This window comes from Neovison vison, chromosome 11 (assembly GCF_020171115.1).
Source record: "Neovison vison isolate M4711 chromosome 11, ASM_NN_V1, whole genome shotgun sequence".
Classification (NCBI taxonomy): domain Eukaryota; kingdom Metazoa; phylum Chordata; class Mammalia; order Carnivora; family Mustelidae; genus Neogale; species Neogale vison.
In genome coordinates this window covers 3165387-3185993 of record NC_058101.1, presented here as the reverse complement: position 1 = coordinate 3185993, position 20607 = coordinate 3165387, and the positions used below count along the sequence as shown (strand labels likewise).

Genomic DNA, 20607 nt, shown 5'->3' with positions numbered 1-20607 from the left:
AATACACGGGGACTTCGTTTCCTTCATGTGGCCACACTCGCTGCCGGAATGCCGTGTCTTGGGCCGCGGTCGTCGTTCCGCGGGAAGCCGGGCCGCCGACGGGCTCCCACGGAGGAGGCCCACGTCCCTCCACGGGACAATCAGCTGCAGCCGCTCCGGAAGCAGCTCCAGCCTCCGAAGACGGCGGCGTCAGGTCACGTCGCACGGGGCGGGGGAAGCTCCCGGCCACGCCGTCGGCGCACGGCGCTGGGCACGGCAATGAAACGGCCGTTGGGTGAGCCGCTCCGTCCGCGGTGTTCCGTCCGTCACGGGTCAAAGCCGGCTCACCGCTTCTAGAACGCGTCGCTCCGAGGCCAACGTACGCCGGGCTCTGCGGTCCGGAGTCCGGGCCGGCGAGTCCCGGGCAGCGGCCCTCGATTCCGAAGCAGCTGCTGACCCAGGGCTCTGCGCAGTCTGGGCTTCGTGCACCAGCTCCAGCTCAGTGGGCGCTTACGGGAGTGCGGCACGTGGGTCCCACCCGAAGGGCACTCGGCCGCCTGGGTGCGCGCTTTGCCCCGCATCCCCCGCCCCGGGAGCCGCGGAGCCCCGCAGCTCACCGCCTGCGCCGGGCGCGCCTCGCAGCCCCGAGGAACGCCGAGGCCCCCGCCGGAGACCGGGAGGCAGATGCGGGGCCGCCCTGAGAGTCACCGTCAGCGCGTCCGCACGCAGAACCTGCGCTGCTGCCTTGCCGGGACCTCTCGGGATCTGCGCGAAGTGTGGCCCAAGCCGACTCCTCGAACCAGGAGGAACCACTTCTCCGATTCGACTCACACAGCAAGAACCACAGCGACTTCCTCTCACCGCATCGCCGGGCCGTCGGGGAACAGGGCTCTGGATTGTGGCAGAGTCTAACTGTGCAAAGCGCAGAAGGGGAACGCGGCCAGCCAGTCCGAGGCACGACCGGGGCGAGCGCCCGTGTCCGGAGTCGGAGCTGGCCGGGAACCCCGGCCCCCAGGACCGAGCTGTGTCACTTCGAGCAAACTCATCTGGCCTCTCCGAACCACGGTTCGAATCCCGCCGCCCGGGGATGAACGGACGGTGGTGCACACTGATAACCTGCGAACTCCTTCGCAGCCTTCGACCCGGCCCACACCACGGGTCACAGGCATGTAATCGTCCTAACGTGGTGATACGGTAGGAACCATTCGCTCCTTCCAACGCGCAAGAGAACCGGCCCCAAGAAGTGGCATTACTTGCCCAAGGTCACACAACATGTATGCAGCGCCCATGTCTACGTGACTCAAGGTCCACGCCTGGTGATTTCATTTTAAAAAGGAGCCTTCAGGATCCCCCAAGGTAGCGACTGGATAGGTGTTCTTTCTTTCTTTCTTTCTTTCTTTCTTTCTTTCTTTCTTTCTTTCTTTTTTTAAGATTTTATTTATTTATTTGACAGAGACAGAGATCACAAGCAGGCAGAGAGGCAGGCAGAGAGAAAGGAGCAAGCAGGCTCCCCACTCAATCCCAGGACCCTGAGATCATGACCTGAACCGAAGGCAGAAGCTCAACCCATTGAGCCACCCAGGCGCCCCATATGTGTTCTTTCTGAACGCGTTCTCTTTCCAACTCCCAAATTCCATTCTGTCCCTAAGGCAGCTATCTCTGGCTAAAGAAGTCAGTAACGTTTTTTTTTTTTCATTTGAGCATTTGGGGGGTTTTTTGTTTTTGTTTTTGTCTTTTTACAAATAACAATGTTAAAATAAATCTGAATCACCAATGTGCATGGATATTTAAAAAATGAAGGTTCTCCCCACCCTGATTTTCACTAAGACAGTATCATTGTCAGCAGCTTGTTGTGTCTTCCAGACTTTTTTCCATGCATTTATGACCACACACACACACATACACACACCATAAAAACGGTTAAAGATTTTTTGTTTTTATTTTAGAAAAACAAAATCATACTTAACAGAGAATTCTGCCACCTGCTTTTCACAAGTAATGGATCTTAGATATATTTTCATGTTAATATACACGGATTTTTCCTTTCATGACTACATAGCATCCCATTCTATATTTTTTTAATTACACCAATTGAAACTGAATGCAATGTTCACTATTAAGAACGACACTGCAGGGTCCACTTTGCGCAGACCTATCTTTGCACATGGGTGCTAGGGTTGTGGAACACAGTCCTAAAAAGCAGAATGGCTGATAGGAGCCTTCTAAAGTTTTACAGATACTGCCAAGTTTCTGTGCAAAATTAATGAACCGATTTATAAGCTACCAATTCCTATGAAGGGCTGTTTTATCACAAGGAAAATTTTAAATCATATTTTAAGGAATAAGAAGAAATCTTTTCAAATAACAGAAATGTATATATTCTCTAAACTTAATCAAATGACTTCTCCCTTTAATTTCCTGTAAGTCTGCCGCAGGAATATTTTTTCTTAAGTAATCGATCATTGTGCTCAGGTCAAACAATTATATGACTTTTTCAATTTGGGAACAAATACACTAAAAAGAGAGTTGAAAATGTTTGTAACTGATCTACAAGAGTAGGAAAGAAATTTAGCAAATCTAAGTCATCATTTATCATGTCTCAAAGAGAGAAAATATATTATAGTAGTTAATAACGCAGGTTCTAGAGTCAGACCAATTCAACCATTCACCCAGCAAGCATTTGCTGAGTATCTACTCTGTTCTAGTAGCCAATACATGAGCAAGCAAGACAAAGAAAACCCTCTGCTCTCGTGCAAGTTATGTTAGGGCGACGGAGATTAAAATACATTAACAGAAAAATTTCAAAAAGTGATAAACAAATAGACTATCGTGACAGATTTCTGAGGAGGAGGGCCAGAGCGCCTGTAGACTTGATGGCCAGGCTCAGGGTCTCAGAGGAGGGGACACAAGGGATGATGCCTAATAATAAGAATGAGCTAGCCCGGGGAAGTCCTGGGGCAGAGAAAGAGCAAAATTCATAATGCGGGAACAAGCCTGGCCTGTTCAAGGAACGGAAGGACTCGTGGGCTAAACTGTGGCACGCAATGTGGTAGGAGAGGGTTGCGTAAGGGCATTTAGGTAGGGCTTTTAGGCCACCAGGAGACATGGGCTTTCCATCCCAAGCCATCAGAACTGTGGTAAGCATAAGAGGGGCATGTGCTACCTTACACTTTAAAAGACCATCGTGGCTAATTATACCCTCATCATGTATTAGGTGTGTGTCCTTGGATAAGCTACATTACCTTTCTGAGCTTCCATTTCCTCATTTGTAGAGTTAAGATAATAATAGCATGTATTACGTGTATTAATATGAGGATTAAATGAGGTAATGAATGGAAAGCATTTTGCACACTGCCTAGCACATAATAACTGTTCACTAAATGTTTTCAACTAAATCACTTTCACATCATTAAGATCATATTGAATAGAGCTGAGCATAATTCACTATCCCCAATTATGTAGCATAATAACTAAAAATATCCTTTAAAATTACTCTTGATTCAGGTTCTCTCATATTGAAAGGCCAGATGTGTCCATATTGAATCAACACAGGACTTTCCTCTTATCTGATCCTATAATACAGCCCTGAGCTATTTATTTTTTTTTAAGATTTTATTTATTTATTTGAGAGAGAGAGAGAGAGAAAGAGAGAGAGAGCATGAGAGGGCAGGGCAGAAGGTCAGAGGGAGAAGCAGACTGCCCGCGGAACTGGGAGCCTGATGCAGAACTCGATTCCAGAACTCTGGGATCACGACCTGAGCCAAAGTCAGTGGCGTAACCAACTGAGCTGCCCAGGCGCCCCAGCCGTGAGCTATTTAAGTGCATTTGCACACTCCTTACTCTCACACACACTAGGTTACTCGTCTTTGTGTTGCCTGCAGAGCCCATAATTCCCAGTACGTCATATATAAGGTAGGCAAGCAGGTAGGTAGATAAGTAGATGAATGAGCTAACGGATACCCAGAGGACAAAAATCATGGGGCAAGAGAAGAGAAGAGAGTGTCTCAAACTGAAACACTTAAAAGGGTGAAGTTTTTATATTATGAGTATATAAAATGTAGAACTGATCATATCCTGCCAAGTTTATTACTCTATTCATGTACTTAACAGCGTGTTGGACGCCATGTTGAAATTCTATAAGACACTGCTCTGTCTTAAGGACTCGGTGCCTTCCAATCTCCTTCATCTCTACGGAAAATACTTAGCAACACTCTGAGAAAACGAAGTAGTTCTCATAATGACCAAAGGGATGAAGAATTAAAAGCAACAGGACCAGAACGCTGGGACCTGCTGTGTGCCTCATCTTATCAGGTCTCTGTGTGATGTGATCCAGGACATCAATAAAGTTTGTAGGTAAAATTCCATTGTCTACGCTTTGAAACCAAGATCCACAACAGTTGTGGAAATATTTGTTCGGATTTTGTATCTAAATATGTGAGCTGTTTCTACACCCTTGAGAGCAGGTAATGGAGGAAAAGTGACCCTCTACCCAAATACCCAGGACAGAGAGACTGGAGAAATTACTGATTTAATAAAATAAAATTAGTAAAAGAACAACTAGGAACAGAAAATAATACCCTTTAATGGAAACCGTTCCGTGATATACAAAGTACTTTTCTCTGCATTGTCTTATTTTGATCTTTACAAAAACGCTCTTAAGAAAGCAAAGAGTATCAATAATAAAGATTCAAAAGAAAGAAAACATGGCCAATTCTGTCACCGTTTGCACACATAAAAACTGACACTGAGCAGATGATCCGCCCCACGTCTCTGAATCAGGAGTGGCACAGCTGTAATTCTAACCTAGGCCTCTTTAGTGTACTTTCTGCCCCCCCCACACAAATTCAGCATGCCACAGATAGTACAGTTCATTAAAAATGAATACATCATTATTTAAAAAGAGTGAGAGGACTGAACTGTATATAAGTTCAAGTAGCATTATTCACAGCCCTCCTAGATTACAGATCCTTTCAAGCAGGACGATTATCCCTTTATGTAAGCATCACTCCTCCCTAATCATGAAAACACTACATATTCCCTGAATTAAATAATAATAATGGTAGTAGAAATGGAGAATAACAACGAGAGAACTTCCATCTCTTGAATACACGCACCGGGCTCTGTCCTGCATTCTCCACATTCACGGACTTCATTCTACAACAGTCTTATGACGCAGATATTGTTGTCACCATCCTCGCTGTCATCAGTACATAAACGGACAACACTGAGGCATGAAGAGGTTAAATTTTCTTGTCCTTGACCATTTGGCGAGGAAATCGGTTCAGTGACTCTCCACTGCAACCCTCAATCTGCTGCCTCTGCAGAGAGAAGCCTCTTTCCCCCAGTCCTCTGCTCTGTGAGAGTCCCCCCATGATAAGGGAAGACTCTCCAAATTAGATTAACACTTTAACCCCTTTCCAAGCATTTCTAAGCAATACCAGTTCGGTTGGCTAATCTCTACACTTCATCTTCCCAGTGCTGGAGGACCCCCACGGAAAGTGCCGACACAGAACCTGCTAGCACAGGCAGGTGTCGACTGTGGCTACTCTGTGCCTGGCGTCATGCCGAGGGCTTTTCCCTGCATATGCGCTCGGTAAATGTTGAACTGTCCGTCCCTTCTCCTATGAATAGACCATTAGGAGATCTATGCGCATCTTTGAAAATTAAACTGGGCAATGAAAAAAATTTCTTTTCATGGAAGCAAAGCTATTGCATGTGGGTTATAAGGAACTACTGTTGTTCTGACACCAAGATGTACACAAGGAAGTACGGAAGGAAAGGATCAAAGACAGAGGTCGTGAGCGGGATGCCTCATCTACAGAGGTATTTCCTCTCCAGAAAAAGCGAAACTTAAAGCACCAATAAATTAGAAGCTTATATATATATATTATATATATATATATATATCCATATGAATGGATATATATACACATAATGTGTATATATATACACACATAATTTTCCAAATTAATTCTGCAATGTGTAAGTAAGTTCTCTCCCTGAGTTTCTTTAAATATTACGTTTACTTGGGCGCCTGGGTGGCTCAGTGGGTTAAGCCGCTGCCTTCGGCTCAGGTCATGATCTCAGGGTCCTGGGATCGAGTCCCGCATCGGGCTCTCTGCTCAGCAGGGAGCCTGCTTCCCTCTATCTCTCTCTCTCTGCCTGCCTCTCCATCTACTTGTGATCTCTCTCTGTCAAATAAATAAATAAAATCTTTAAAAAAAAAAAAAAAATATATATATATATATATATATTACGTTTCCTTAACCAGAGCTTAAGTAAAAAGTTGAAAGAAACAAAATACATAAAAAATATTACACTTTCTTGACATTTTTATTAAAGATTTTATTTATTTATTTATTTGACAAACAGAGATCACAAGTAGGCAGAGAGGCAGGAGGGGGGTGGGGGGAGCAGGCTCCCCGCTGAGCAGAGAGCCCGATGCGGGGCTCGATCTCAGGACCCTGAGATCATGACTTGAGCCGAAGGCAGAGGCCTTAACCCACTGAGCCATCCAGGCACACTTATTTTCTTGACATTTTTAAAGAAAAAATTAATTTATTAAAAAAAAAAAGCTGTATTCAAGTATAGCTTTTCAGAAATCCACATATTATGCCAAACAAAGTACACCAGCCTCCCTGACTGAAATAACAGTTCGGAGAAATAGGATTTGAAAAGAATGTTAAGCCATCCGTTCATCCAACAGGAATTGAGCAAAAACTATCTTTCCATCCTCTGTGTCAAGTAAAGTGGATACAAAAGTGAAGAAGAAAATCTCTCTTCCTACTCTGGAACTCATAGTGTACTACACAAAACTGATCCAGTGGAAACTAGCCATTCTTTAAAACTTGTCAGTGACTACTTCTAACTTGTCACTGGTTTCAGATGACACAGAAGAGGTCATATGAAAAACCACGGCAGTGACTTGGAAAACACCACATCTTTCACAAGAATTTATGTATTTTTCATTTACAGGTATAATCTTTATATTTGTATTTATACGTATATATACTTAAGTATATAAAATATGTATTTTTACACATATTTACAAGTTTATATGTTATATTTTATATTACATATATAGTATATTTATTACACAAAATAAGTATATATATAATAAAAAAATAGAAAGCAAGTTCCTTTGGATCTCAAAGCAAGACGAACGATGTGGGATATCTGCTGAATCTAGTAAATTATCCAGAGATCTGTATCTTTCTCCTCCCTGATGTTCTGCAAATTCCTAGTAGATTAATATATTACATTTAAACAGGACGGATGTAGAACTACTTATAGTACCAGAGAGGGGGAAAGTTGGGAAGTAGTGAGTACCCAACTAAGGGAGGTATCTGGGTTTCACTGTACATTCCACAGCCCACAAGAGTGATATTGATTTTCAGATTATCTGATCTTTTCTATTCCTCACACCTCCTTTTCTCCTCTGTTAGTGAACAGAGCTGAATTGTCTGTGCATTTGCTTGACTCCACTGGGAGGCCTGAATCACCACTTGGAATTATCAATCATTCCTTCAAGATCAGTCTCTACTAAAAGCCTACAGTGAAACGATAATGCACTAACCTGTCTCCAGTTAATGGCAAAATAATGGTTGCTTGAGAAGAAAACACAATGAAGGATAATCTCATTTCAGGGCTGCAAAATAAGAAAAGAGGCAGTTAAAACAGTTTTATGGATATAATACAGATCCATGGCTATGGAGTCTCAGTTAAAATCTGACTCTGATGGCCCAGGCTGCTTCTAAATGTGACTTCCTAAATAGATACACGGCCTCTGCTTGACATTCCTGTGAAGCCCGCCCAGGATGAGTCACACATCTCAGCGCTCAAGCCATACTCCGGGACCCTTCAGACCGTTCAGGGAAGAGACGAACTAGAAAGATGAATTCTATGCTGATGTAAAATCTTTTCAAAGAAAAGACTTCTTCCCTTCAGTATTCTCCCTGTTCTAGCTCATCTCCTTAAAGAGGCCAGGCCCTTCTAAGCAATTGTCATTAGCAACATTGAAGAGCTGGAGAGCAGTCAGTTTGATTAAATTACCACAATTATGATGTGAGTTCAGACAAAAGTGATCCCGAAGTAAGAAAACATAAAGAGTATCATGGACAATGGGAAAGAGACTCACAAATCGGTTTCAATTAGACATTTTTCTATTGTCCAAGTCTCAAACATCATACTGCCAACCGGCAAGCCCTGGCCCAGTGAGCTACATCTGGTCAGCTTTAGGCATGTTATCTCACAGACCGGTTCTTGTCTCCAAGACACTCCCCCCAACTACGACCACGCTCTACAACTGAAGACAGGAAACGAAGATCTATAAACTGAAGATCAGAATGATCTCAAAGGCTTTTCCATATTTAAAGACATTCTCATCCAGTAGTCAGCCTTTAGTCACTTTCTACAACGTATCATGACTTAGTAACTAAGCAACTAAATTTGAGCCAGAGAACTGTGTAGCATAGAATTGCAACTTGCAAACCAGACCAAATAAATAAAAGCCCCGCTTTTTCAAAATGTTGTATTGAAATGATCCATTACTTTCAATCAAAATCTATGTGATAACTCTCTGCACACTCTCAGATTAAATCAGAAAATTTATAAACCGTCTCTACTGCCTTTCGCATTTAAAGATATAGGGCCTTATTTATTTTTCTTTCCTAGACAGTTTTACTTCAGACCCTGTCCAGAAATGAGAGTGTTATACTTGGCTTTTAAGCAGGAGACTGATGATTGAACATGGACAAGCATACATTTTTATAGGGATAAGTTTACTGCTGCCAATAACTGAAAGCAAGGATTGCCTAGGCCTCTACAGATTGTTTGAAGTTACTTACAACATGACTTTCAAAATGTTTTGATCATCCAAGCCTGTTTTACAGAAAACATTTGGGCTAACAAGACTGAAAGAAGAAATATTTAATGATACAGCTCCTTTTTGTGTCCTTTCCATTATCTTGATAAACTTGCATTTGCTCACTGCGTTTTAAAAAAGAAGAAGAAGAAGAAGAAGAGGAAGAAAAAAAAAAAGGCTCAAAGGCCTGGTGTTCTAGGGTTATTTTTAAATAGAGATGCCACTAATCCCTAGTTACCCGTAAATAAGAGAGTAGGCTGTCCTTCAGAGCAGTTATGCCTGTTATAGGAGAAAACCCAGCCTCTCCTAGTAAGGCTTACTGCATATATAGAACAGTTAAATTTTAAAGCAGCCACACGCCCACACATTGGGTAAACACGAGTCCTCTCTTAAACACACACAAGTGTCTTTTCTGGTAGTGGGTTATTAACACATGTTCATTTGAAGTTTACCAACACTTTTTTTTTTTTTAATGAGGACCTCTACGATGTTAAGAATTGTGTGGAAAGAAAAATACATTATGGATACTATTAGCATAAAATTTGTTTAATGTGATAAATTATGAGAAAGCGTAACTGAAATTCAAAACAGATGAAAATTCAGAAAGGAAAAGACATGTGTAATAGTATTTGAAGATGCGTCCCCAGGGCCTGAGCCAAGTTTCTGGGATCCCGACGAAATAATCCTGAACAACTGAAGGGCCGTCCTGGTAACTATATGTGTGTAATAATGGTCTGGAGGCACCTAAAAATCAACATTTCAGGGGAGGCTTTCCCTGCAGGTCTGGAAACAGAAGCATCTTCCAGTTGGGGCTACTTCCCTGCACCTCCCACTCCCGGCCTGGAAAAGGAAAGGGAAGCAGAGGTACCTCACGAATCTCTCCGTGAGCTGCTGCACAAAGTTGTAAATTTCGATCCAATTATTAGCCACACTCCCAGACCTGCGAAGTGAAGTCGGGCTGATCAGAAGCAAACCAAAACACAACAACAAAACGTGTACGAGGGCGCCTGTACCTCAAGCAAAGTTACAGTCCCGGCGGCTGGACTCGGGTTGGCGCCCGGGATTCTCTGGGCGCCTGAGTTTCCGGGAAGCCCACCGCCCTCGGGACCACCTGCCCAAGTGTTCGGAGAAGGATCCCGCCTCCTCGAAACAAGCACAACCTTCCTTCCCGGGAAATGCAAACCGCCTAGAGTCTGTCGACCTGGCGCTTTGCAGGCTCCGGGGGCAGCGCTGGGACCAGGATGGGCCCCGCAAAGTGCAGCCAGCTCGAGGGGGCGAAGGCAGAGGGGCCGAGGGCAGGCCGGTCCGCGCTGCGGGGATGCACACGGACGAGCCAACAGCGCCCACACCCCGCCCAGAGCCCCCGCCCGCCGGCACCGACGGCAGAGCCCTGGGCCCTCGGACGGGGACGCACGGAGCCCCGCCGTCGGGCTCCAGCCCCCTCCCCAGGGCGCTCGCGCAGCCTCGTGTCCCCCCCACGGCCCCTCCACGGCCGCCGCCAGAAGACCACCCCCCCCCCAAGCACTCACTTGTCCAGGACGAAGTAGAGGTCGAAGGCTCTCGTGCAGGACGGCTGCTCCGGGACGCTCGCCGGCGCCCCCGGACCGCTGAGCAGCAGCAGCCACAGCCCGGGGACCAGCCAGCTCCCGGGACTGCGCGCCGGGGACAGCCCCGCCACCATCCTGCGGCCGCGTCCGCTCCCACCGCCCTGGTCCCGGCTCGGCGGGGACGCGCCCCGGGGCGGGGGACGGCGAGCGGCCGGGGCGGCGGGACCCGCGGACGGACGCAGGGAGGGCGGGCGGGGAGGGAGGTCCCAGCAGGACAAAGGGAGACGCGGCCGCCGGAACTCCCGACGACGGCCCCGGAGGCGCGCGGGCCCCGGGCTCCGAGCGCGGCCGCGGCCCCCGAGGGCTCGAGCGCAGCCCACGCTCCGGCCCGGCGCTCGCCGCCGCCGCCGACCCGCCGGGCCGCCCCGCTCCGCCCGCAGCGCTGAAGCCCGGCGGCCGCTGGACCCGCGGAGCCGCGCAGACGTGGAGCGCGGCCCCCGCCCCCGCCCCGGCCGGGTCGCCCCGCGCTGCACACGCGCCCCCGGGCTCCGCGCTGGCGCCGGCCGCTGCCCTGCGTGCGGGAGGCCGAGCGGGCCCCGGCTCGGCGCAGAGTGGCCGCTCGGCCTGGCGGAGGGGGTCGGGCCGGGCCGTCCGGGTGTGGGTGCGCGTCCGGGGGCGGGGCCTGCGCCGCAGCCACACGCGCCCGTGGGTCCCGCGGGGCGGGCCGGACTCCGAGGGCTCGAACGGCGCCGTCCGCCGCGGCCGCCCCGACCCACGCGGCTGCGACCGGCCCTCGGGGACCCCGGGGGCAGCGCCTCGGGGCGGGGCGGGCTCGTCCCCGCCTCCCGCCCCCACCCCACCCCACCCCCCCCGCCGCGGGCGCTCCCGCCGCCGCCCGAGCCGCGGGCCGGGACCAGGCCGCTTCCTCCTCGCCCGCAGCCGCGCTGTGAACCTTTGGCTCGGAGCCCAGACAGGGGTGCGGGCAGCGGGGAGGGGGTGGAGGCCAGGCCGTGGGCAGAATTCTAGGACCGGAAAGTTGTGCCCCCAAATAACCCATGCAACCGTCATCTGTCCCAAATTCCAGAAAATTTAAAAACTTTATCTTGCAGCCAACTAGGCCCTCCCGGCCGCACTCCTGCAGGAGCTGAAGCGTGAGGGACTCCGGCCCCCGCCCCTGCACTGCGGCCGCCTCGCCCCCGCACCTCCACCTGCGACTTCGCTTCCCCGCGTTGACTCGGGCGATCAGAACCTGCGACCTCCCTGGCAGGAACAGGAGGTGTTCCCGCCCCCCCCCTCTTGTGTCATCTAAGTCGATGCTTCATGAGAACAAGTTCTGTCGTGCGGACTCACACGCTGCCTTCCCCGTCCCTTCTGTTTGTGGCCGGGCTGTCGTGCGTGGTGACCTTGCCCTCGACATTGTCTTCCACGCACCACCAAATTCGTAAGCGCTTTGGCACCAGGAACCAGTCCCTTTAAAAAGAGTCCTGAAGACCACTGATGCGGTGGCCTGCTCAGAACAAGACAAGGCCGCTTTCGTGAAGCTTGCAGCCTGCCCGAGGAGGAAAAACGAAGATAAAGAAGTAAATGCCATATTAGCAGGTGCTTTGCAGAGTTAAAATACGGTAATATGATAGAAAACGACTGGCTAATGACTCAGAAAGGCAATCAGCTGTTCCGAGAACCAAAGGAGGAAACTCCCCTTAGTGTGTGCAGCTCACGGTAGAGATGGGCTTAGCACATTCAAGAAAAAGGAAGGAAAAGCAGAATGGCTCGAACTTTGTGGGTAAGAGGCAGTAAGGAAGGCAGGCAGGGGCCAGATCACGGTGCGTTGTAGACTGTGACAAACAATTAAGATACTTTATAGGAGCCCATTACAGGGTTTTAACCCACCGGGTGGGATACAGGATAAAGTATTCTGGCCTCTGCTTTTCAAAGATCATTTGAGCTGGTATGACGCAATGGATTTGGAAGCAGCAAGGAGACCAGTCAGGGCACAATAAAAGGGTACTTTGGACCTCACTCCTATGGCAGCTACACTGAGAGAGATGAATGGATGAAAGCTTTTTTGGGGGGGTGGGGAGGACAGAAATAGAGCACAAGTAGGCAGAGAGGCAGGCAGAGAGAGGGGTGGGCAGAGCAGACTCCCTGCTGTGCAGAGAGCCCGATGCGGGGCTTGATCCCAGGACCCTGAGATCATGACTGGAGCCAGAGGAAGAGGCTTAACCCACTGAGCCACCCAGGAGCCCGGGATGAAAGCTTTAATAAACTCAGACAGACCCGCAGTCTGGACTGCCTCTTGGAGATGGAAACTCCAGTACCATCTGCTTCTTACCTGCTGGGGTGGAAAGGGTACTGGTAGGAAAGGGCCCTCTCCATAATTTGGCTATGACTGGAAATGCTGCTGTAAACATCAGGATGCATATGTCCCTTAGAATCAGTATTTTTGTGCCCTTCTGGTAAATACCTAGTAGTGCCATTGCTGGATTGAAGGATAGTTCTATTTTTAACTTTTTGAGGAAACTTCATACCATTTTCCACAGTAGCTACACCAGTTTGTATCCCCACCTCCCCCTAGCTTCTGGATTCATTGCCTGTTCCTCTTCTGGTACCCCACAAACTGATCCAGAATCTATCATGTCCTAGGCCTAAACTAAAACAAAATATCTTGAACTTAAAACTTGTTCTTCCTTGGGACGCCTGGATGGTTCAGTGGGTTAAAGCCTCTGCCTTCAGCTCAGGTCATGATCACAGGGCTCTCTGCTCAGCAGGGAGCCTGCTTCCCTCTCTCTCTCTCTCTCTCTCTGCCTGCCTCTCTGCCTACTTGTGATCTCTGCCAAATAAATAAATAAAATCCTCAAAAAAAAAAAAAAAAAAACTTGTTCTTCCTCAAAACTCCCAGGCCCTCCTCATGTCTTCCTACTCATTTCTTCTGTCCCTACTACAAGACCAACAGAGCTGATGGACATACTAAAGCATGTTACATCCTTTTGTTTATTAGTTTGGGTAATTAATTGAGCCCAGTCTTGTTCGTATAAGATCTATAATGAAGCAGAGAAGTGGCCTCAACTTGCAGAGACAAATAATTAATAAAATCTCTTTTACCTAACAAAAACTAGGGGAAGGCCATTAATTACGCAGGCAACCAACTGCCCAGATTTGCCCCCGACCAAGGGAGATGGGGCTTTCAGCGTCAAACTGGGATGTTCTGTGGTGAAGGAGGCTGTTGGCCACCCTGTTCCCAAGCAGTAGTGAGGGACAGTGAAAGCTAGGACAGGTGTGGGAATCTCACCAGGGCCTGAAGAAGGAGCAGTGTGGACAGCTTTCCCTTTCCCTGCCGCAGATGAGAGGCCTTGGCCATTGAGTCAGCGGGACACCAGACAGGTAAGGTTTCAAACCAACTTTTGCATCTTGATAGCCATGCCAGAGCCCTGGGTAACTTTCAGTTTAAATCAAGAATGGGGTAGGGAATGCGGATGTCTGAGCAGAGAGAGGTGGTAGCGTGAATTAGTTAGAGACACAATCTAAAATCTGTTTGTTTCATCAAATCATCTGGACTTCTGCTGGAGTCTTTTGCTTCACCATCCATGCAAGCCTCTATTCTTTGAAAATGACTCTTTGTCCCAAACCAAACTTCTAATTCAATGTTCAAATTTACCAGTGTCACATAAAACACGCTCATAAATCCAAAAACATCTTGAACTCCTTTTCATGCAGTTCGAATTGCTTGAGATTGACACCTGATCATTGAACGTGTCCACTGTCATTGTCTACCTCTTTTACCTGCAGATCTCCTGTGGAATTCATGGGAGATTTTATTTATCTATTTTCCTATTTGTTTATTTATTTAATTTACGGGCTTTCATTTTACTGATGTTTCTACTATGTACCTATCGCTGGTCTTTTTTTTTTTTTTTAAGATTATTTATTTATTTATTTATTTATTTAACAGAGAGAGAGAGACTGCAAGGAGGCAGAGAGGCAGGCAGAGAGAGAGGGGGAAGCAGGCTCCCTGCCGAGCAGAGAGCCCGATGCAGGGCTCGATCCCAGGACCCTGAGATCATGACCTGAGCCGGAGGCAGAGGCTTTAACCACTGAGCCACCCAGGTGCCCACATCTATTGCTATTCTAAGCCCAAAGATTATTCCCTGCTCTCAGGAGTTCCCCTTTCCAATAGCCTATCACCAAGTTCCCTCCATTTCCCTGCTCCCTGCAACAACTAACAGAAGAGGCAAAAAGGCAACAGCATTAAACAGAGAAAGATAAAATAAACGTACCCTGGGTGTGTTAAAAATCACACAGTCTATATTGTTTTCAGTAAATATCTTTGTATGACATCCGCAGTGACAAATACGACTCTCCTGGAAGTTAAGTGCCACACCGGGAGTGATTCATACCCACCGTACGCGTGGGGTGATTCATCATAGGGTATCTGCGGTGACTCAGAGCAAGAACATCAATCTCCACGCCTCTAGGAGACAAAGCTTAGTTACCTTGTACCGAGTACAGTCACTACCGTAAATTTCCCCAGCACCTGAGCTAGCTCCTGAGCCTGGAGGAAAAGCTTTTGGGAAGCGTGATTGCTACGAAGTCAACATCTCTCTGCATGACAACAGGGTCTGCATTTGGGACAAGACATGTGTTAAAACCCCGTTTCCCAGAAACAGGCCTGAGACTCTGAGAGTTGTGGGCAGGAGGTATGCTGGAGCGCGCTCTCTCCAAAGCAAAACTTGGAGGGCGAGGGCAGCGGGTAGGAATGGTCAGAAGGAAAGCGGAACCATCGAACCATCGCGTGATTGCCGAGGAAGCCTAGCCAACCCCCAGGAGCTCTGGAGCTGGGATGGTCTCTTACAGTTGTCCTGAATTGATGGAGGCAACAGGGCCAGGGCTGTGTGTCCCCTCGGGGACCAGTCATTCAATGTGGGCTGCCCCTACTGAGGAAGCATACCCCCTGGGCACAGAAGCTTCCCTCTGCTTAGGGCATCGGGACAAGGAGCTCAGCGTGGAGCTGCCAGCAGCCGGGCTCCTGGCTGTGGGGAAGGAGTGCCTCAGTCCCGGAGCAGGAATCTCTGTGCTGCAGCCACAGAGCCCGGAACATCCACAAAAATCCAGGCTACCTGGCAGCGTGGCTGAGAAAGGCCTTCCCTCGTGAGCGATGTCAGACCCTCACAAACTAGGTCAGGCTCAGACTGGAGTCCTGGAATGCAAGTCACGGAACTGCCTCGCTTCTTCTCCAGATCAGTTTCTCAACGCTCAGTGGAGTTTTTCTAGAAGTCTTCCGTCTTCCCACACCACACGCTTCAACGCGATTTTCCCTCCCAACTGTGAAGTCAGTAACATGAATCACCTACGTAACAAGTGCCCATGAGACATCATGTCCGTGGGATTGGAGGCCCGGCAGGACAGCAGCAGCACTGGCTCGTCCTCTGCGCCCCTCCGGGCCCCTGGTGTTCGGTGCTCTGGAGGAACCGTGACAGTCACCGTGTCCTCACATACACGCCTATGCGTTTGAGTCTCACCTCCTCCGTACCCCACTTCCCTGCCCCCACGTTCCAGGGGTCATAGTGTATCTCTTCTTTCTCTTTCTTTCCGTTCCTTTACAGGAAAATTCGGGCCACAAGCCATGATGGGTGCAAGCAGGTGGTGGGGGGTGGCCCGGAGCTGCAGCAGCCAGGCGCAGGGCGTGGGAAGCCAGGCCGCCTGGGGACTGTCCCTCGGCGCAGGGGTCCTGGAGCCCGAGAAGAGTGAAGACATGTCCACGTGGGAGGGGAGTGGCCGAAAGGAGGAGTCAAAGAACGGCCCAGGTGAGGAGGGTGTGTGTGAGTGAGTATAAGCGTGAGTGTGTGCGTGTGTGTGTAAGCGTGTGTGTAAGAGTATGTGACTGTGTGTGAGAGTGTGTGTATAAGCGTGAGTGTGTGAGTGTGTGTGTAAAGGCAGTGCAGGCCAGTGTGAGGTCTCTGAGCCTACGTGAAAGCAGGACACTGTCCGTACAAGGCGGTGCCCTCCGTGGAGAGCCGGAGTCCAGCCTGGACGTCGGCGCAGGTCGGGGTGTCCGCTCAGGTCGGGGTGTCGGCGCAGGTCGGGGTGTCCGCGCAGGTCGGGGTGTCGGCGCAGGTCGGGGTGTCCGCTCAGGTCGGGGTGTCGGCGCAGGTCGGGGTGTCCGTGCGTGGACAGGGTGTCCGAGCAGGTCGGGGTGTCCGCGCAGGTCGGGGTGTCCGCGCAGGTCGGGGTGTCGGCGCAGGTCGGGGTGTCGGCGCAGGTCGGGGTGTCGGCGCAGGTTGGGGTGTCTGAGCAGGTCGGGGTGTCGGCGCAGGTCGGGGTGTCCGCGCAGGTCGGGGTGTCGGCGCAGGTCGGGGTGTCCGCGCAGGTCGGGGTGTCCGCGCAGGTCGGGGTGTCCGCTCAGGTCGGGGTGTCGGCGCAGGTCGGGGTGTCCGCGCAGGTCGGGGTGTCCGCGCAGGTCGGGGTGTCCGCGCAGGTCGGGTGTCAGCGCAGGTCGGGGTATCGGCGCAGGTCGGGGTGTCCGCGCAGGTCGGGGTGTCCGCGCAGGTCGGGGTATCGGCGCAGGTCGGGGTGTCGGCGCAGGTCGGGGTGTCCGCGCAGGTCGGGTGTCAGCGCAGGTCGGGGTGTCCGCGCAGGTCGGGGTGTCGGCGCAGGTCGGGGTGTCCGCGCAGGTCGGGGTGTCGGCGCAGGTCGGGGTGTCCGCTCAGGTCGGGGTGTCGGCGCAGGTCGGGGTGTCCGCGCGTGGACAGGGTGTCTGAGCAGGTCGGGGTGTCGGCGCAGGTCGGGGTGTCGGCGCAGGTCGGGGTGTCGGCGCAGGTCGGGGTGTCCGCGCAGGTCGGGGTGTCGGCGCAGGTCGGGGTGTCCGAGCAGGTCGGGGTGTCCGCGCAGGTCGGGGTGTCCGCGCAGGTCGGGTGTCCGCGCAGGTCGGGGTGTCGGCGCAGGTCGGGGTGTCCGCGCAGGTCGGGTGTCCGCGCAGGTCGGGGTGTCCGCGCAGGTCGGGGTGTCCGCGCGTGGACAGGGCGAGCGGAGTCGGTGCGGGACAACTCGCCGTCGGGACCGCGGGAGCCGGAGCGGGGCCGAGGGCGGCGGGCAGCGGGGCGCGGGAGGAATTCCGCACACGGGGCCGGCGTGCTGCGGGGCTGAGCCTCGGGCAGGACACGGAGGACCGAGGACCGTGTCGCAGGCGCTCCCCCGCCCCATAGAGCCCGCGTCGGTGCGGGAAGCGCCAGGCAGTGCGGCCGCGGGACGGGGGAGTCAGAGGCCAGAACTCGCGTGGATGAAGGTGGGGGGACGTGGGCAACGGTGACACGACGGGGCGACACACAACAGGACAGACAAGCCCGGTCAACGGAAAAGGGAGGCACATCCGTCACCGTCGGATACGGACGTTCCGGAGAAGGAAATGGAAGATGGTCACCCCCCGACGTCCCTGGGCGTCTTGACTCGACTGGACTCATGTTCCGACGTTCGAATCCCAGCCGTTCCGCCGTGACCCCGCATCCCCCTCGGGGAGTGAGAATCGAAGACAGCAGGAGACACGAGTTGACCGAACCGGGGCCCCCACGACGGCGCTCGGCAACGCGGGTCTAACCCGCCCCCGACCGCGGCCCCCGCAGGCCAGGAAGCGCGTCAGATGGGCCTTTCCTGAGCGCCCCAGAGGCAGGTTCTGTGCGGGTCCAGAACCCACCGCGGACGCCGGTGCCGGCCTGAGTCAGAACCGGGCTCCGGGAGGAGAGGGGCAGCGCACGGACTGTCCTTTCGGGTGCAGGTCGTGACCACGTTGTGTGCAGGAGGCAGCCCCGGGGGTCACGAGCCGGCGTCGGGGCTCACGCCCTCCCTGATCTCCGGCGGGTCGGGCGGCTCCGGGCCCCGCTGCAGGGCTGCTCCTGGCGCCCGGCCTTCACCCTCCGTCTTCAACCCGAACGACCGTGAGCCCCTTCCCTCCTTAACAAGTCCCGATCACCTAACGCAGCCGCAGCCGGACCCGGGTGGCTCAGTCGGTGCAGCGCCTGCCTCGGCTCAGGCCGTGACCCCAGGGTCCAGGCACTGAGCCCCGCCCGGGCCCCTCGCGCGGGGCCGAGCCTGCTTCTCCCTCCGCCTCCGTCTGCCGCTCTGCCCGCCTGTAATCGCTCACGCTAACAAATACATAGATAAAATCTTTAAAAAATAAAAACTACAAAAAAATAATAAAGTAGCTACAGCAGATTCTGTTTTCAAAGACATCTACAATTTCTAACACTTTGTAATCTCTATGAACCCTAAGTTAGTCATTTTGCTGCCATTTATAATTACGGTAAAAGGTTATACATGGAAGAAATGAGATAAGAAATTGGGAATTTTTAAATTATCCATCGCTCTTATTTGATATCATTCCCCTCCTTGGTAAACTCAGACTCTGGAGGGAAAAGAGAAATTAGATTTTAAAAGAAGAAGAAGATTCAATCTACTCTGAGAATCTTGCAAGACAAGTACAAATCTTTTTAGCTACTTATGGACACAGAAGTAGGAATTTTAAATAACAAATTCAAAAAACGGGAGTGACTGTAGATAGAAACTGACAACTCCGAAGGGAGATGAAACGATTTACAGCTAGGAATGTTTAAAATTGCAAAGGACATAAGTAACCTTTCAATCTGCTCCTCCCAGATTACTTGAAACAGACAAGTTGGGTGTTTACTCCTACTTTTAAGAGGTTCCGATACAGAGTACCTTAGAAGAGTTTAAACTGTCTTTGTAATATTTATTTTATGAGGTGTTATAATAATATAACACTTGGAAAATAACAATAGAAACAAATGTGGATAACGGTTAATAGTTTTTAAGATGCTTCTAGCAACATTGTCTTTTTGATCAACCTTTCGGGTTTTCAACCAGCGGATGATCCTGGGAGTTACACCTAAGGACAACGTCTAAATGGCGACGTTCTTAGCTAATCTGTTTGTTCGCCCAGAATTCAAGTTTGTCCTTGTTTTCTTGCCTGCAATCTGTCACGGAAGAGGGGCACCCTATACCTTTGTCTCTACCATTTTCATAAAACAAAAAAATTTTTTTAGAAATGCTCTTTTAAACTAAGCACTAACTTAAAGATTTGCAGGCAACATGAAAAAGAAAACTTTTTTTTTTGCTTGTTTCAAACTTTTTTATATAACATTTAAACAGCCATAGTGTTTCTGCTCCAAGATATTTAAGCTTTGGTATAAACTATTTTTTTTAGATAAAAAAGTTTGAAATGTAATTTTGCTATTTGGAGTGCCTACCATAAGTACTACAATTAAAAAGATTTTTCATAGTTTTGAGTCCTTGTGTTTCTCATGGAAACCGCTTGATTAGTGCATATCCAACTTTATTTTAACAGCACATATGGCACATAGATTATCTATCCCAGTTTTCTTGGGAAGTTCTTTGAAAGGAGCAGTAGGAAAGTTGTCAATCCCCAAATGGCCAATGGGTTTCATGTGCAGCAAATTTGGCTAGCAAAAATACCAACTTAAGTTCAACAGCGCTGGACTGCAAGTGCCTGAGGGTATTTTTAAAGGTAACTAAACCAGAGGTTTGCTTCTGATCCTGATCTTTCTACAGAGAGAATACTTCTTTATGAAATACAGGCAGCTTCAACCGAAGAAATCCATTTTTACAGTTTTAAAATTCATCAATCACGTAACTCTTTAATGCCTGCTCTCTGCGAAGCACCAACGCTTGGGGTACCTGGAGCCCATTAAGAGAGATCCTATAGTTACATCTTTTACTTATCAAACTAAGATACTTAAGTTGATGTGAGAAACAAATGCAGAAGAAAAATTATTGACTTTCCTTACTATGGGTAGCCCACTGGCAAGTCCTTGCAACAGGTAGAGTGACATTCCTCTAGGAACTCAGCTGCCTTGATGTTAATACTTTGCCAAGGGCCAAAAGCAATACTAGCCCGACCCACAGGATCCCGTTAAGTCAATCACCCCTAAAGCATATGACCCATTCATAAACATCTAAAGGGTCTCATGACTAAGGCTTTATTAGACAGTAATAAATGATCTTTTCCCAACCTTGCTTCCTATGCTGTCCCTAACCCCCTCCCAACTTTGAATGTACATAATGGGCCACTCCTCGTGACCCCGGTGCAGCTCTTTCTGCCCACAGGTCCTGTCCCTGTGCTTTAATAAAACCACCTTTTTGCACCAAAGATGTCTCAAGAACTCTTTCTTGGTCATTGGCTTCAAACCCTAA

At 50.0% G+C, this 20607-nt stretch overlaps 1 protein-coding gene across 1 annotated transcript in view; it reads right to left on the bottom strand.

The window, feature by feature from the left end:
- The window catches only part of ANTXR2 (ANTXR cell adhesion molecule 2), a 146844-nt gene extending 136274 nt beyond the window's left edge, over positions 1 to 10570 (bottom strand). The window contains exons 1-3 of the mRNA XM_044225894.1: positions 10372 to 10570; positions 9711 to 9782; positions 7556 to 7627 (exon numbers count right to left, since the gene is read on the bottom strand). Coding sequence (XP_044081829.1) covers positions 7556 to 7627; positions 9711 to 9782; positions 10372 to 10523 — 296 coding nt within the window. The 5' untranslated portion in view covers positions 10524 to 10570. The remainder of the gene's footprint in view (positions 1 to 7555; positions 7628 to 9710; positions 9783 to 10371) is intronic.
- Between the last annotated feature and the right edge of the window lie 10037 nt (positions 10571 to 20607).